We start from the raw sequence: 19001 nt of genomic DNA on the forward strand, positions 1-19001 counted from the left end.
CCACACTGCAAGTGTTAATACTCCACACAGATTAGCCCAGTGACAGAAGAGACAACTATTTATGTTCCTATACCTTCATGCTTGTTGTTCCTCAAGGGCTGTATTTCTCTGTATACTTGACCTTTGGCTTCCATCACAATAAATCTGAACAACCCAAGTTGAAAGAAAACAGAGCACTAAATCTCAAACCATCATTTTCCTTTTTTGAGCTGTTTGACCTTGCCCGTTACATTTTCCTATATCTTACATTACACTTCATTACAAGGAATGCAAATAGCCATTTTCTCCCCTCTTCTATTCATTAGAAATACAGAAAGCACAAGATAACCTTTCATTAGAAAAGCACCAGTGCAGTTTGTCAAACAGCAAGTAAGGAAGCAGGGGAAGTAGTGGATAAGATAAAAGTAATAAGGGTTGAAAGTTTAGGAGATGAGATAAATTACAGAGAACGTGACTTAGAAAAATAGGATGAGATTGAGAGAATTAAAATGAAGTCTAAATGTCTGGAAAGTGGCCCAACAGTGAGATGTATTCAATTGTTAAATAGCTTCAGTTATGGAGTAGGAGATAATATGTTTGAATAGCTAAAATGTCACTAAAAATACCTTGTTGAAAGTAATCCTTCACTATCAGCAGATGGGCTTTATCTTCTCTGACACTGTGCATTAACTACACAGACTCCAACGTTGATTTTAGACATGGGTGTGAATTTCTGACAGAAAAATCTCAGATCTTCCTGCTTCAGCAGTGTAATTGCTGACAAGCTAGATGCTAAGCCTTCTTTCCTTGTCCCAGAGAAACACCCCATACACAACAGAGAGGAGTGTTTGCTTCAACCACCTGCTGATACTTAATTACTGCAGCTAGTCTCTCTAGGGGCTGCCTGTAGCCGATAATAAGACAGGCCTTGCCAAGCAGGCTTCAGACAGCCTTACTCCAGAGCTCTGAATTGCGTTCTGAGAATCTCTGGCTGCTTGGCCAACCAACTGGCTAAGCCCAATGCCCGAAGTTCAGTGCTGCAAGTTCTTTCCTCCTCCTAGCAAATCTTTGTTAATACAGATGGTCACAGTTTCAGCAATTTAAGACTGCATCCATTAACACAGCAGAAAAGGGTATTTGAACTGTTGCTCACAATCTTTGTGTCTGGACCATAATCCTGAACTACCTTGAAAAGATCAAGATCTGATGAAATACATGGCTGAAACCAGATGGTGAAACTTAGTTTAAATAAAAATCTACATCCATAATTCTGACCTATTTGGGTCTTCTAAAAAATGCATTAGTGATTTGTTAAGTGTCAAGCCTTGCTTTCACAGCCTCTTTTGCTACATGAGCATTTATTTCAATGTGTGTCACAACTGCAGGGCTGGCTGCATTCATATACAGCCACAAGAGCCCTTGTGTTTTCACCTCCAGTGAACTCTGCCTTTTTCAGTCTTCTGCAGTGGAATGATGCGATTCCGCCCCTCTTACACACAGGCCCTGTAGCTTACAAAAATTGTTACGTCTTTTCTACGCCATCTTAGGAGTAGAGATCAGTTGAGGCAACAACTATGCAGCTTTTAAGAAGTATGCTTTGGTTTAACCTTAGGAATGCCAACTGCAATTCCAAACTGCAACTCTGCATTCTACACCAAGAAGTATGCAGAGTTAATTTTTAAACTTTCCTGAACGAAGTGATGAGTAAACTAAAAATTATTCTAATAGACCCTTGGGAGTTTGAGTCATAGAGATTTAGCCATTGCACTCAGATTCTTCTAATTTATTTTGTTTGTTCTTAACTCTACTAATATATTTAGAAATTCCCAAACTGCCCATACAAATGTAATCTTTGAAAATTGTTTTGCTTTTCCTTGTCAGAAATTTGGAGTATTGTGCTTTCATTAACTCTTACATTCATGTGTTCCTGTGCATACTACTGTCTTTCGAGTTTTCTTTCTTTTGGAGAAGACAATTCTTTTCAAAATATGCTTTAAGTTCTCATACTAACACAGCAAATGGCTTGAATCCTGACATATTCTCCTTCATCATCCATGAGCAACATCCTAAGATGAAACAGCAGTGTAGTTACAAGGACAAGCTTTGGTTTAAACATCTCATCTCTGCATGTTCTCTCCCTAATCAATGGGAAAAGATATGCACCTTTAAAAAGATAACAGGCAGCATCTAGCCTAAAAAAACTAATTTCTGTTTTCTCTCTTTAAAGAAGTTTACTGCTTTCCACTGGCTACAGAGGAAGCCTAGGGAGATAGTCTCATTAGGCAATTAATCTAATCTAAGTCTCCTTAGGCAAGTCAGTATTATTCCAGGGCAAAATTTGACAAAGACCAATACAAATCCGACATTTGCTACAAGGAACTCGCTTGTCTCTTTTTGCTGATATCATGTATCTTTCATGACTGATGACTGAACTGAACTCCCTACATGTCTCCCATGTATTAGATCTTGGATGCATCGTGGGTGTATTGCAGACAAGATCGAGGTGAAGATGCTAACGGTACACTGCATCACAGTGACTCAACAGAAATATTCTCACTCAAGTGTGTTCTTGCACCTGTAAAGAACTGCTCTTGCTACTGCTGCAAGCTCCACTAGCATGTACAACATGTTGTCTTCACCACAAGCACCAAGGGACTGGGCCCAAGGAAAGAAACTAGTAAAACTAGTGAGTCCAGTAAGAAGTCTCAAGAGACCAGTGGAACGCCATAACCTCCAGAGCAGTTTCTGAATATACTAGAAGGATAAAGAGCCCAGAATCATCAGCATCTTGAGGACAGAAACAGATCACAAGGCCAAATTTGCAGAGAGTATGCAGTATCCATCTTAGAAATTATACAGCACCTCAGTGCTGCATGAGTCCTTTTCCCCCAGGTATTCTCTCTCAAAGCCTTCTGCAGAGAAGCATCCATATTATCTGATGGCAAATGAAGAGAGCTGTACAAGCACAAGCCTCCTTGCACTTACACAGTCTGAAGGCCTTTCATTGTTATACTCCTGCTCTGCTGTTGACATACCAATAGAAAACCGACCAAATGTTTAGCAAAATAGCAAGAGGAGATGGGAGAGCAACTCAACTCCCATTCAGCTCAAATGATAGCTTTAGCACTAAAATTTACCACAAAGCCCTAATCATTGCCTCTGTTTGATCACCCTGACAAATTACGTTCTGAACTACATTTCTGGCCATCTGCTCCATTACACTCTCCATCAACATATGGTGAAAAGTGAAAATCCCAACTTACTGAAAGCAGTTTGGTCCAAATACAGTGGCAAGATTGCAAAGGTTCATCCTGTTCTCTACATGATGTTCAGCAACCTTTATCAGGAACTGGCACAGATACTTCAGCAGGCAGTAATGAGCATCAGGCAGTTCTTTAAGGAGTTCTTTCAAGTTACGTTCCTTCTGCATGTCATTTCTAGTGTCTAGGAAAAACAAGAAGAAAAAACATAGATACGGTTTTCTACATTGCTGCTAATTTACTTACATGGGTGAGCAAGCAGTGGGATCTAAAATTTAGTCTTATTTCTGTTCAGAGCCACAGAATCTTCCAAACCCCTCAATTTTCCTCAGGGAACCTGCACCTTTCTCCTGAGGCTCACCTTGGCCACCACTGGCACTGTTTCATGCTCACCTTTACGTTGTAACTGTTTTCCTGAACAGAATCAGCAGTGGTCATAGCTAACAGCATTGGAGCATGTTTGTTCCCACCAAGTACATAGCTATATCTGCTTTAACTCCAGCTCTACCAGATCTCCTGTTTCAACACTTCTGGATGTTATCTCTGCTTCCCAAACCCCACCTCATGCTCTGTTTTAGTTTCCCCTCCCATGAAAACCTTCAAAAAGAAGAAAGGAAGAACAATAAAACAAGGAGTCTCCTAAAATGCAGGTGTTATTCTAACAACAGTACTACAGTACTTTCTGTGAGTACATTTTATGAAAAGCTCAATTTTGTGTCTTTTGTCAGAGTCACAACTCTCTACTAAGTCTTAGGTGAGGAGTCCGGCTTACAGAGAAAAGGCTGTTCAGGGCAGTGTTAAGACCCCATAATGAGCCAAAACTTGGCCTAATGTTAGAGAATAGCCTGGTTATACTGTACAATCTTCTAGAATTTAAGTATGAATAAAAGTTTCCCATACTGAACTGAATAATATCAAAAGTATGACTAAGGTCAGTTTTCTTTCATGCAGGTCTTTCTTGGTTTTTGTTTGTTTTGTTTTTTTAAAAGCAAAAACTACATGAACTTCACAGATGCTGTGTTTATACAGACCCAGGCAGCGAACACAAGCTTGGCCTCAAACACAGCTTCTACTTAATTGTGTTCTGCTTCTGCAATTGAACTCAAAACCTGCAAAATTCTTTGCTCCCCCCCTCCTCCACCCCAGAAACACTTTCCAAAAAGTAATTTGTACCCACCAAAATCTTGGGTTTATATATTAATAAAAATAAAATTTTGAGAACAATTCAGTATTTGCTTCCCTTTATGTCAAAACAGGATGCCTTAATGCCTGGAAATACTCATTTCTACTCTCCATCAAAATGAAATTTCACTGAACTCTCACATATGCTGAGTTCTTGGGGTTTTGTGCATGAGCATTTTCAGACAGAAGTCCTCAGGCTCTAAAGGTTTTCCTCACCTATCTAATTATAAGCAGTGTCCATTAACGTGAGGGCAGCTGTGCATTTCTAGTACTTTTTTTCTTTATCATCCTTATAGGTTGATGGTGTTAATGCTGTAAGACTGTTGTTGGGTAATTGATTTTTCCTCAGAGATGTACTTAAAGGTTTAAAAACAGTTCTAGTGGTTGGAAGGATGTCTTTATTTCACAAAGCCAAAGTGAGCTCACACTAAATGCTAACCCTCTGTGTTCTCTGTAACAGATTGCCTCATCCCAAAGTAGCTGCTGGCTTACCATTGGAATACAGACATCCTCCCCATGCTTAGGGTAACAAGGTATTTTTTCATTCAGAGAATGTTATGATCCTTAGCAAGGAGATGCACCCAGCATTCAATCAAAACCAAACCTCACTCAGGAGGAAAAACAAGAAAAGAGGGGGACAAACAAAAAAAAAGGGGGGGGGGGGGAGAGAAGAGCTTTGAACACAGTGTAAGGTATGTACAAATGCTTCAGAAGTTTCATCTTCATTTTTTCTCTTCATTTCCCAGAAATATTCCAGGGCTGGATTGCACAGTATTCCAGGGGTAGAGTGCTTTGAAAAGTGGTTAGCTGTGTAAATTAGCAGTCTGTATAAAAATATCTGAAAGTGACAACCATTAAGTCACAATATGATTTCTGTTTTATAACCAGACGTTTTTGTGGCTAATAAACAGGATTTATCCTGCATGTAGTTTGGGAAACAAATAAGTTTTGTATGTACGTACTTGCCACTTCATACAGCTGAATTTGCGCAATTTCATCTGCTTCCAAGCTTATGTTTCCTGCCTTACATGACATGTATAATGCAGTACATGGCAATAGAAACCTTTTTAAGTTTTATACACAAGAAGAATTCATTTTTATATATCTGTTTTGGCACCACAGACTGAATATGAATTCTTTCACAATAGCAGGCCAAAGTTTAAAATGCCAGTTAAATTACAGAACCAAACATTTCAACCAACTCATTAATTACATCCTTTTCTTCTGCAGCTAAGAAATTAGCTCCTTCAGAAAAGTCGAATATCAAATATGCATGAAGCAGATAAATAAGCAAGTAAGATTTTTGCTCATTGCAAGTATTTCTTTCAAATTTTTTTTAGAGCTCTACAGAATAAAAACAATCCTGACTTTACTACTATGAATCAGCTTGGTAACAGTAAGAAATCTGATTTATTATTTTTATTTCTGCAGCAAAATTTCAGGATGCTTCTGAAGTCTGTATTAAATGGAGTAACAATAAAGAATTTAATTGGATTTGTATTTGCACTGATCAAAGTGGACTGGACAGTCTCTGACTTGATTACTAATTATCTTTTCATGAAGCTTAAAGAAAAACAAAACACAACTAATTTCCACATAGCCAGAACATTACAATTCACCTCTTGACATACTTCCCTTTAGATAACAAAACAACTAGCACATAGTGTTTTCTACTATAAATTGCTTGCAGTTATGATAAGGAAAGCCAAAGCCATCTCTTAGAAAAAACACACCTCTTCCACCACCATCACCCCACCACCTAATTAGGGAATGCCCTTGAGAACTAATTGCCTCTCTGAGCCTCCCACTGGGGCTTTAGATTGACAGGTAGTTTTCCATTTACTGAAGGATTTTCCATCCCTTCCAAACTATAAAGATGCTAATAACCTCCACAAAATATTCTGAAACACAGGTTTGCACTCTGACAACAAACAGAACTATTGGCCTCATGGCATCAGTTATATTTGGTGGGTAGGATGTCCCTGTTCATTAACCATGATATATTACGTGGTGTGGATCAACATCAGAGATGTTTATCGCTGGGCACAGCCAAACCTTTCATTTCTGTACTTTCAAGAACAGAGACAGATATCAGATCATAAGATCTTGAGAAATTACCCTAATTGAAGGGCACAGAGACACTGAACAACATGAGGCAGCAAAACCCATTTACTGAGCCATGAAATTCCTTGTCCTTGTGAAATGGGAGAAAGAAAATATGGCTTTCCTCCCTCAACTTCTTTTCCAGTGAAAAAGCAAGGGAAGGAACTCAAGCCCTTCTCCCAATACAATCCAAAAATCAAAACTAGTTTGTTAATTCTCCTGCTGCTGACATTTATTTAATGGATTTCAGCTTTATTTTTAAAAAGTACTATTACAATTAACGGTGAATTTAGAAACTGACATGCATACACAGTATTCCATGCACTCTGTACATTTTTCAGGACAAGTGTACCTCTGCTATCCATGACTGTATTACTTCCAAATAAAACAGCTTTTCAACTAGAGAGCAAAAATAGTCTTGAGTCACAACAACCAATTGCTTGGAGTGTTCCTCCTCCTTTTGTCCACCTGCTACACAATTTTTCAATTTGCTTCAAAGTCAATCACTAAGGTTTACTCAGCTGGTACTGACCATCAGAGAAAACATTAGAGCACCAGAGCTGTTTATGCTACCATGCAGACAAGCATCAAGTGTACCAAAGCCCTAAGCTTATGTACATGCCTAATTTTGTGAAGTACAAGCTGTCCCGTGGAAGTCAAGACTACCAAGTGCAGTCTTTTTTATTCAGTCAGATTAAAGAGGGTGGCACGAAGCTAAGCATATGCTTCGGTCTCTGCAGCATCCTGAGACGAGACAAATGAGCTTGTCATTAACAGGAACAGCAGAGTGCCAGATTTTCAAAGGTAATTCAGGAACCTATATTCAAGCACTATTTCCAGATTTGTCCAGCTACCAACACACTTGTGATTTTCAAGCACAGCACATGAATATCTTTTGAAAATTTTGCCCAATGCAGCAGAGAGAAGGAGAAAGGAGTATATGAAGAATGAAGGCTAAGAGGAAGGTGCTTTCAAGGCAGAATCAAAGGCATTCACTTTTTTATTTCGGGAGCCTGCCAGAAGCCATGTGAAGGAGACAGCACCCCAGCAGAGGTCTGTGAGAGAAGCCTAGCTAGATGAGCAGCCAGGAAGGGCTTGAAACCAGGGATGAGATGGTGGTTTCTGGGCTGAGGAAGGGAACAAAACCAGCAGCCTCAGGCCACATCTGGGCTCAGCAGCCAGAGGACACAGAGCAGTGTGACACAGGCAGAGGGCCAAGGAAGCCAGCAAGGGCAGTGTGGCACCTCAGAACTGAGCTAGGGACTCTCTACTGCAGGACAAGTCAAGGAGACAACTGAAAAGGACAGGCAGTCTCTCTAAAAATGTTAATTAGCTAGAAACAGGAGCCTCAACAGTGTAGGAGGCACAGACATATTTGCAAGGGTGTTTTCAGTCTCATTTAATTTCAGTATACACCCACAGATCACAAGAAGAAGGACATATTTTCCAGTGGTTCATCCTATTTCTGAACATATTGAGTTTCTCTGACATGCTACAGACACGATCTAATTCCACAATCCATCCCTCTTCATGCTACTCCTTCCCCCTGCAGAACATGCTGCCTGAACATCACTAAAGGTATGGATGCCTGTAGACAGGTGTAATTGCTTTGTTCATGTCTCAGATGGTCTGACCCCAAACAACTCCAGCCTGGAAGCACTGAAACCGTATCAGCATAGTGCCATGCCCTAGCTAATTATCTCTGCTGTGAGGCAAGGAAGGGAGTCTAAGGCTCAGTGTCATGCTACCACGTCTGCATAGCTTTCAGCTGCCTTGCATACTACAAGCTTGGAGAGCAGACAGAAAAGCTTGCATCTGTCTGCAGCTATCAACGCACCCTAGGAAGTCAATCTTTGACACATAGGCAGCAGGTTGTACATTGCAGTACCACTGCGCCCACGGGCCTGTTGGAGGAATCAAAGCATTTCTTTCCACCTCCACAATCTACGGGAAGTGGGACTCTGGTCTCTCTCTGCCAAGAAGCAATCTGCTTCAGACAAGATCCTGCCCCAGGGGAAGGAAGAAAGGAAAAAAAAAAAAAAAAAAAAAATCACGCCTTGCTGCCATCAGTAGCAGAAATGCTGGAAGTCCTTATCAGAAGAAGGTTGTCATCACAATCCAACTTGAGACCCCTCGCGCTGCATCATTATGGCACTTTGCAGAGCTGTATTTATGCTTCATTCCAACATAATGGGATCAGAGCACTCTCACTTCTTTTGCAGCTCTGCTGAGTGTCATCATCTGCACAAGAAATCCAGTTCCAGGAGTTTTTACTGCATAACAAATATCTTCTGCATGTGGAAACCAGAAGTTATTTCTCTAGTTTGGAACTAGTCCTGATAACACAAAAATTACAATAAAAGCAAAAAGAAAAGGTTAAAAAGATGCCACAAGAGCCTGGACAACCACAGACATCTAGTGAATCTGATTTGCTGCACTGCTGCAGTTACCGTGGTTAAAGGGTCAGCTCTCATCTATTCATTTTCACACTCATTTATTCATTTTCACAGTCACTGTTCAGATTGAAATTGGACCTCTAAAGTCCCCCAACACAACCTATATTTTTGCTTCTGCTTGTTCATGTAACTCAAACAGCTGCTGGCTAGTAAGCATTCCCTAAACTGACCTGCTGATCCAGAAGGGAGCTGCTCTTTCTCCTCCACCACCTCCCATCCCTCCCCCTGAAACTAGCAGGGCTGTTGATAGGCACCAGACAAAACCTTGCCAGCCATGGCAGGTTGTGAGCAGGAGGAGGTATGTGAGCTAGAACTCACGTATAGCTGCTGCCCACTGAAAAATATAAATTGTCTAGGATTGAGCATTGTCAAGAAGCCAGAGTGATCAAATAGCATTCAACTTAATTAGACCGAGTACCAAAGGAAGACAGGACCCCACATTTCACTGTACCCCCTGCTGGAGGAGGGAATGCAACAACGACAAAAAAGAAATTCACATAAGGAAAAAGCTTTCAGTATGCTAAAAAGGAAAAGTACAATAGCCACCTGTCTTGCTGAAAGCAAGTGACCTGTGAAAGGGTATAAGAGCTGTGCATACAGTTCCTAGTATGTACAAATGTCTTAAGAGTCAGTGATCATGATATAAAAGATAAGGAATGAAAAGCCAGAAGGAATAAACAAGCTCAAGCAGGGATTGCTGTATGGGAGCTGCTGATTTCTTCCAGCTGAGGTTTCTGAAAGAAACTTTCACCACTCTGTAAGCACGGCCTGTTTTGCACGGGCAGGCACAGCTCTGCTCTGCAGTGAAGTCTCAGTCACAAAAGAGATTGTGATGGACATTTTTTACCCCAGGACTCCCTGCAAGGAGCAGCCTTCATATTTGTCAGGCGCTGGGGGAGGCTGGCCAATGCAAAGATCACTATCAGTGTGTCCCTGGCCTGCACTTGCTACACACATCTCCGATCAACATCATTTACAGAGGGAGGCCCTCCTCAGTTCCCACTGCCACTGCCCTTCTCCAAGGGCAGAGAGAGAACATCAGGACACACCAAATGGCCTTTAGGATATGCTACGTGATGTTTTCTGGAACTGAATAGTCTTGGCATTATGCTGAATATTTATATAAACAGCAATGCGTCAGGATTTGGGGGCAGCACGCAGATCTCCGTTTCACATGACATTGCACAGGCTGCAGACAACATGCCAAACCAGCTGCGTGGACTTCCTGAACTACCAATGGGTCAGGTTCTCTCTTTTTCGTAAAAAGGCAGATTATTTACTCTTTCGTTTGGTAGCAAAGACTATATGCGGAATTAAAAAGGGTTACAGCTACAAGTAAAATTTGTAATTTTCAGCCCAGCTATTTTTAACTAGACAAATTGCTCCCTAGCAATTTTTATAGGAAGTAAAGTAATTGTGTGTTATTCTCAGGCCAAGATCTCAGCTGGCTTAAAAAAATGCCGATACCAATCCCTGAAAATATTCCAAAGGAACACTAACAGAATCCCCCAAAAACATTTCCCATGCAAAGCTTCAACAGGAGGGAATACAGAGGTTGTAACAGAGCTTGTAACTGCCTTCACTGTAGACATGCAGCTAAGTGGCTCCAGATTAAAAGTTATTTTTTAATAACCTGTTGGCCCAGAAACAGCTTGACCTACTTTCTTCATAGTTTACAAAAAGAACACCCATGCACGCACCCTCTTGGTACCATTTTGCAACGAATACCCTTGTACATACTTTGATAAGTGAATAGATAACTCCTCTAATCCTGCATAGCTGGTTGATCATTTAACTGTAAACAAAGGCCCATCTACCACTTAAGCTAATCTGAACCCGATGAAAGTCATCAGTGTCTTTCATAGCAACTCATTTACGTTGCATTTTCTAGGGCATGAAAAAACCCTCAGTTTTCTTCAAACTTTAAAAAAGCCTTCCGCCCGCCATAACAGCCAACCTGTCATTTTTCAGATAGGATTTTTTTTTCCTAATGAAAACTATAATGGGACTGTAACTGGAGCTTATTGTGCAATACAGGAAAACTTAGCTATGAGGACACATCATGCTTGGACTGACTTTTGCAGAACTGGGTTCATAAGTTATATCAGTAACTTTTTTTTGAAACAAAGCTTGGTGGGTAAACCTGCTAAGTAAGGATATTTATCGCATTTCCATAGAAAGTACTGGGGGAATTTTGCATTTTCTGTGGGAAGCAGGAATGAATGAAACTTTCCACAAACAGCACTGTTCACAAAGCACATCAGTAGTTCCTGGTGCAATACACCAATATGACCTTTGTGGGGCCAGGGATGTAGAACAGCAAAGGTGTGACAAAATTTCCATTTAAACAGTGATTTATGAGAAAGAACATAATTAAATACAGCTCATGAGTCAGACCTAGTGAAATCTAAAAGACCCAAAAAAAAGCACAGCTATGACCAGAAAAAAGGGACTTTCCAAAACAATGGCACCTTCCTACACAACACTTCCTGAACCCTATCCTTGGGCCCCAGACAACTTTACTAAATGAGGAAGGTATTTTACACAGCCCACATACAACCTGAATACAGCTGAAATGCCTGCACTCAGGGGAAGGCACAGAGCTCTCCTCTAGTCTGTACATCCCCAAACAGGAAAGAAAGGAAAAACACAGTCGTGTTCTCTGTCCTCCGGGCCACGGCTAAACTTCACCTCCACTGCAGGCAAGAAAAGCAGAAGAGAGACCCTCAGGACAAGAGTGTGAGCACTTTGCAGCATCTTCCACTAGGGATGCCATGTCAGAGCACACATTCCTCCTCTGCATCATGCATCGCATTTGCCCGCTTTACTGTAAAGAGCGCGCCTCTAGTAACATTTACCCACTCACTTTGTAGCTTCTTAGGAAGAGAGCAAGAAGAGGCATCAACTGCCTGCAGCAAGAGAAGAGAACTGCCACTGACCTACACGGTCAAGGAACAGGGCCAACCACCACCTACTCCATGTAACAACAAGGACTGTCTGATACAGATTACTTAGATTGAGAAATCATTTGACAGAGCGTTGTGCAACGTTCAACTTTCTAAAGCAGAAGTGATGCTCTTTCTTATGGTTCATCCACCACTTGAAGGTGGGGAGGGGGGGGGGGGGGAGTGGGGTGGGCATGGGGAAGAAAGAAAGAAAAAAAGAAGTCTTCCAGGTTGTATGCTATGGCTAGGAATAAAAGGTAAAGTCTGCTGTTACTTGCAAACTGGCTCATTTTTTGTTGGGGAATCACATCACTTAGAAAGTAGGAACTTAGACAATATATGCTTTGGGCCCAATGGATATTCAATTTGATTAGCCGATGAAGTTATAACTTTTCAGAGTCCATTAGAATGAAATTGCCAGAAATCACCCTAGCAAAAGAGAAGGAAATCTGTGTCCTAAAGAGACTGCAACTATTGTCTACAAGGTTGTTCAAAGAAACCAGCTGATCATTTCCATTTATATTCAGCAGATATAACTGGATTAGAAAATCATAAATAGTCTAGACTTTACCAATTACACATGAAACAATTTTCTGTCTCTTCTAACAGAACTGCACAACTGTGAACACTCTGGGAGCAGGTGAGAGCTAAAGTCAAAGGAAATGCAGAATGAACTAAGAACTAAGAAACAGAGTATTGGTTATGCTCACTGCATAACCAATTATCCAGAAAGTGCGTGCATTGGAGGATGGAGATTTTACCTCTCACTTACCCTGGTAAAGCTGAATGAACCTAGGATGTAAGGCAGAGGTGATAATCCCATCTGGCAGCTCTCTCAAAAATAATTTCAACAGACTGGCTGCTGAGTACACATCACCATCTTTAACAAGTTCCACCTCTTCTCCACGCTCGTATTGCAGACGCAACTGTTCTACCATTTTCATGCTGCCGTTTACCCTGAAGAGGCCTTCCTGCGTCATACCTGTAATTATATATTGCATATGAGATTGATCTGAACTAAGACATCCCACTAATATGATGAAACAGATATCCTAGTGTGAATAATACACTTGCAGTAATACAATGGAGGGCAATTAATACAACATAGTTTAAAAAAACCCCCACTGTTTTCCCTTCAGAAACCCCCTCCAGTCAAGTAATTGGATTATGATAATTAACAAACACTTGTGACCAGATCTTGAGGCCTGGGATACTCTTTGAGAACCCACAAAACTCAGTGGCATTGCTGTAACCTCAAACCATGCAGAAATCGAGACAGACGCATTTTGCATTGGTATATTTCAACAGAAAAGGATCCAGATTCTACAAAACAGTTCTGTTGTTTCGCTTTTGCAAGTAGCCTGTTACCTTGAGTGGGACTCTGCCAAATTCACACATGTGACTACTTCCAGCTTCACGTTTTAGCGTAACAGCTTCTTACCTGTGAGCATCACGAGGCACAAACATCTGAGTATGTGCTGATTGCAGCACTAACTCCATAATGAGGTCTGCAACTTTATGATAGCAGAAAATCTCAGTGAGCAAATGTATATTTTGGACAGCATGAAGCCCAAAGTATTTCACAAAGAAAAAGAAAATGTATCAATTACTTCAGGCCAGACACCCCACACCCAGTTAAGGAGATGCAGAAAGAAGGTTTCCATGAAGGAAGACAGATGAATCATACTGTATCAAACATCACTTTCTAGGCATATGCTGAGATTCAAAACCTTCAGTAAAGTGCCTAACGGTGAACTCAGTAAATTAATCTTTCTCTAGAACACTTTCACCACAAAAATTCTGACTTTTCTGTGTCCATAAACCTGCTTATTCTCCTTCGGAAGCATAACACTGAAAGGATTAAAGTATATATGGTTTTCATCAGTTCAGAGTAGACATCACAAAACAGAAATCTGACAGAATGCTTCCAGTCCAAGAAATCAATACTGATGCAGCCGCATTTGCAGCGAGAAATAATCTTTTATTGGACCAGAAGACAAACTGATCTGGTAAGGGAAAAAAAGAAATGGACAAGCACTCAAGCATTTTACTTGACTAATATAAGATACTGCTTACAGATCTTGTATTCCTGTATTCACAACAAAACGCGTTCTTATGTGGGATGCTGTACTGCCATCTTGGGGGCAGGAGAAAACACCACATCTCAATAATGATTTTCATTTCTGCAGCACTAGGTGAGCAAAGGACACAGTCCCCATGCAGACGGAACTTCCTTTCCTCTTCCTCAAGTCATTTATGGAAATAAAGAGAGGCTAGAACGTACTGGTAACAGTAATCAGATACTACTAAATTCAGCATAGGAAAACTTGGGTTCATCTATAAATTTGAAAACAGGCAGCTTAATGCAAACTTAGTTCAAGGATGTAGCTACCCAATAGTCAACTCAGCTTTTTCAAATGGGTAGTCAGTTCCTCGTGAGCTAGAAGAGAGACTCTGAAAAGCCCTGGCTTTAAAAAGCCCTACAGTATCTATTAAAACATCTTTGCAGAATAGGAGTTGTAAGACAACACGGAACAAACAGTAACCACGATTCACACAACACTCTGCCTCCTAATACTTTGAATTCATACCTGGGACTCTGTTAAAAATGCTTTCACAGTTAACTTCACCATTATTTCACAAAACAAACCTTAGGCAAGCACAGAACACCCATTTCAAGAACTTCCCATGTAAGAGGACATCTTTGAGATCTTGCTTGCACTTTTGAGAAAGAGAATGGATTGTATCTTTATTGGGGCTGGATAATCACCTTGGCATTCAGAAGCCTAGCTACTCTTGCTGCAGAGTAGAGGACTTGGCTTGTTTAGTTCATATTTGGGACACAGTTGTGCAGCATTCAGATCTTTTTATGGAATACAGAGCACAGCCCACAACTTGTAGTCAAGAGTGTTTCTCAGCTTCTGGTTTTGATTAAACCTTAAATGATGCAAAAACTTTTTCCATCCTTGCTCTTTCTGTGTTCTAGCAGACCACGTTAAGGCAAGTGGATCAAGCAAGATGCTGCTGTATAAAGGCAGGATCACATTTTAAATTTGCACTGTGCCTTATTCCAAACTAACTTTCAAGCCATGTTTGCATCTATCAGCTTCTGAGGGTCTATCAAGATACAGACAAGGAACCTAAGGCTCTGCAATTGGATTATCATTACTGAGAAGCTAAAAGAAAAACCTTACGGTACAACCAGATGCAGCTTATTACAAGATGAAATTACCTCCACAAAATCTCTTCCGTTGCTTAACAACTGCCACAGAATATATCTGTGCACCAATGGTGCTCTAGATTTCTGCAAAGAGATGTATTTCAACAACAGGAACTAAAATCCTATTAAATGAAAGCAAAGAAAAGCTAAGAATTGGACACCTACTTCCTCAAGGCGATTCATAGTAACTGGAATCTATCTGAAAACCTGTAAAAACATGTATTCCTATTCAGTAATGTTCTCTGAGGAGGGGCGTGTGTGCACATGAGTATCTCTATATAGATACTTCTGTCTTCTCACTGTCAGAAAGTGTTGAAGACAAATGTTTTGCAACTAGAAAAAGACAGAAACCTTCACAAATGGAATATGTTCAATTTATAAACTGAACAGCTTGTTTATGAGAATGTGCTGCTTCATAACACTATAGTTTACCTTTATAAAAATCCTATTAAAAAGTAAGTTCAGCATCAAGGCAGAAAAAAAAAAAAGCAAACCACATACAGTAATATTCTTTGCCTGTGGTTAGTGCCGCAACCTTATTTAGCCCCCATACCACAAAAAAAGATGGATCCCTCCCTTTGAAGAGTCTTACATAAAGAGTGCTACTAAGCAAAAGTGACTCCATTAAGCTTACCATGCTGAGTGAGGTACTCGACTATATTCCACACAACTATTGGGATGCCATTCTTGCTCAGTCCCTGCTGCTGGAGCTCCAGAAGGCTCACACCAAACACCTTTGGACAGGTCGTGCCCCTCTGCTTGTTCAGTGGAAGTGCAGCTATCTTTTTCATGTCCTCCTTCAATCTCACAGTCGATTTGCTTTGCTTAAAGGAGCAGAAGAAAAAAAACTGCATTAGTCACATTTGTTGCAGAAGGCTGCATAGTCACAACGTAAGCACATCCATCAAAACTGGCTTCTATGCTCCAGAATAAGGTTTTTGTCTTACTTCCTTTTAATCCACACGAAAATCTCTGTGAAGTAGGAAAATGAAAATGAACAGAGAAAAAAACAGAAAAGTAACTAACAGGAAAAGAGCGTTAGTAGTCTGTAGTTAAGGTAAGGGAGAAAGACACACTTTTGTATGCAAGCTTGTTACTAGAGTAACAACCGGGAATCACAGGAGACTGCTGTTGTAACTCATGCAGTTCACATGGGTTACAAAAGCAACTGGACAAACATGAACATGAAAAATCACAACACACCACCATTAGTTCAGGTTGTTTCCAGGATGCCTGTCAGAGTCTGGGAGAACACTCTGGGGAAGGTTCGCTGTACCCTTCTTCCAGATGCTGTTCCCTAGGGATTCATTTTGGCCACTGTCAGGCGAGATGAATCCTTATGAAAGATTTTACATTATGTTTAGTATCTGTTAAGTCTGAAATTTAATTACCGAGGTTTTAAGGTTAGAAAGCGACTATGTAATCTAATCACACATAATAAGGGGGGGGGTGGAAAAAACACTCCACAATAAACCCTTAATTGCATACATCCCATCGGTTCTTCCGGAGGCACAACATTCTCCCAAGTTTTGAGTTGCAGTGACGGAGAAAACATGAGAGCATAGCCAATAAAACCCAAGGGAATAACATAATATAGGATTAATTTATAGGATCAATAATAGGCAGAAATCTGAATCAGCATACAGTATTACATGTTTGGAAAGACAGCTCAAGGCGCAGCAGCAGTATCACTCACCACAGCTGTGATTTCCATACATACCTAAGCATTATTTCACTAATACGGACAAACACAGTACAACTCAGCAAACCTCACTCAAAAAAACCCAACCAACCAAACAAAAAAACCCTAAGTTTTTCTACTGATGAATTTCCTCATGTTTCTGACATCACACTGCACGAACCAGGGACCACTGCTACCATGGAGTTCAATTGACTTGTTTAAGAAGTCCACCGCTAGTGTGATGCTTAAAAATGAGCTTATTCCTCCTGTGTTTTATTAACAAACAGGTAATAGAAACCTTACACATAGAAAACATTGCACAGTAACACAAAGTGCTCAGACTCTTGTCTAGGTCTTGGTGCTTGACTAGGTTAAGACAGATTTTAGCAAGGCATACACCTTTTATTTTAAACAAACCCCTGGAATCTCTTCATTTGTGAGACAGTATTTCTACTGCAGTCTGTAAGCAACATGAACACCTACATTGGACATGACTGTCCTTCTTCAGATATAAAATGATCTGGCAGTTTACTTCACTCACTTTCTGTGTTTTTCCCGTTAAACACAACTATTGGGAACACGTGTGTGTCCTATAGTCCCAGGTCCTACGCAACACTGATCTTTACAAAAGATGTTGCTTGTATAAATGTCATAAATATGTTTTATTATTTGTGAAACAGAATTGCAATATATAAATAAAACCAGCATTATTGTGACCACCTTATAAGTATATACGATAAACTGTACATGCATCAGTGTTTGAACTAAAATTTAACTGACTTATTAAAATACCCCATCTGTTTTAAAAAGAGATGTTCCCATTCAGGATTAAATGAATAATATATGACTTTCACTCCAGGCAGACACATGCCAAGGCAAAAATCACGTAGCCTGGGTTAAAATTCAGAAGATAGCAAAAATCCTTTCAGCAGTTTCTGAGCAGCTGTGATGCTCAGAGAGCTTTTCCAACTAAGGCCTCCAATTAGCTTCACAATCTTGCTCAATTACAGGTTTCCAGCCTGTTTCCATTTCAGCATTCAAAAACCTGAGTCACAGAGCCGGATTTACTTGGGGAAACTTACGATTTAAATTTGCAAGAGAACCAAGAGACATTTCCCATGCCCACAGGAACAGCAGAGGAAATTTTTGAGATTGTTTCAGGATCTGGAGAGGAAGCACTAACTAGGAACAAAAAATTATGCATAATTATCCAAAATATACATCTACCCCAAATCAAAATGAAATCGCCCCCTCAAAACAGCTCTGAAACAAAGAGTTCAATGTTGTATGATCTTATAGATGGAAGATCTGATTTTACACAGGGAAAATTTGTCCAAATATTAATGCAACTGTTACTGATCTCCATGTTACTGATCACCAACACTGGAAAAGGCAACTTAATCATCTCTGCACGACACCGCGTGAAGTGCCGCCCAGACAACATGCCTGGAGTTGAGAAAAGCTATTTATATGCCACAGGGACGCACTTTTTCAGCTCATCCAACAACCTCAACACAGGGAATGATACAGTACAGTTACTCGCTGGCTTAAAAAAAATTAAAAAAATAAAAAGAAAAAAAAAAGAAAAAAGCCTGGAATCGCCTTTATTGATCTTCGCCTTTCCCAAAGGAGCGGCAGCTGCCGAGAGGGGAGGAGAGCGCTCGGGACGAGGAGAAGGCACCGGGCCCAGGCCGGCCCCTCTTCCCCACCGCCCCGCAAGGGACCCCGGCGGAGGGCGGGAGGGAGGCGGCAGCCACCCCCCCCCCGCCGCTCCCCAACCGCGGCCCGGCCGCGCTCCGCAGCCGCTCCCCCGGCAGCGCCGCCCCCGTCCACCGGCCTCCCGGCCCGGCCGCCCAGCCCCTACTCACGCGTATGGCCAGCGCCCCGGCCCCCATGCCGGCCGGCGGCTGGGCCGGCTCCCGCAACCCGCCCTGGGCGCCCGCCTTCGCTGGGCCCGGCGGCCCCCTCAAGGCGGGAGGCCCGGCCCCAGGGTGCCGCCCGCCCGCCCCGCCGGCCCGCCCCCGCGGCCTGCGGGGGGAGCGGGGCCTGCCCCCCGCCCCTTCCCGCGGGAGCCGCCGGCAGGGCTCGGCGAAGAGGGCTCTCCCTCACGAAGGCTCCCCGGGTGATGGCGGACGAGGGGCAGGCCCCGCGGCTGCGCCGGGCGACCCCCCCCCC

At 41.6% G+C, this 19001-nt stretch overlaps 1 protein-coding gene across 5 annotated transcripts in view; it reads right to left on the minus strand.

The window, feature by feature from the left end:
* Positions 1–19001, minus strand: part of FAM13A (family with sequence similarity 13 member A) — a 171023-nt gene that overhangs the window by 117664 nt on the left and 34358 nt on the right. For 2 of the 5 annotated variants that reach the window (XM_030038555.2, XM_030036129.2), the window contains exons 1-4: positions 18695–18828; positions 15780–15969; positions 12698–12907; positions 3243–3423 (exon numbers count right to left, since the gene is read on the minus strand). In XM_030038555.2, the coding sequence (XP_029894415.1) occupies positions 3243–3423; positions 12698–12907; positions 15780–15969; positions 18695–18721 (608 nt within the window). In that variant the 5' untranslated portion in view covers positions 18722–18828. Of the gene's footprint in view, positions 1–3242; positions 3424–12697; positions 12908–15779; positions 15970–16348; positions 16441–18694; positions 18829–19001 lie in introns of those variants that run through there. The other 3 variants (XM_030036883.2, XM_030037740.2, XM_030039422.2) reach the window with 3 other exon arrangements.

This window comes from Aquila chrysaetos, chromosome 1, assembly GCF_900496995.4.
Source record: "Aquila chrysaetos chrysaetos chromosome 1, bAquChr1.4, whole genome shotgun sequence".
Classification (NCBI taxonomy): domain Eukaryota; kingdom Metazoa; phylum Chordata; class Aves; order Accipitriformes; family Accipitridae; genus Aquila; species Aquila chrysaetos.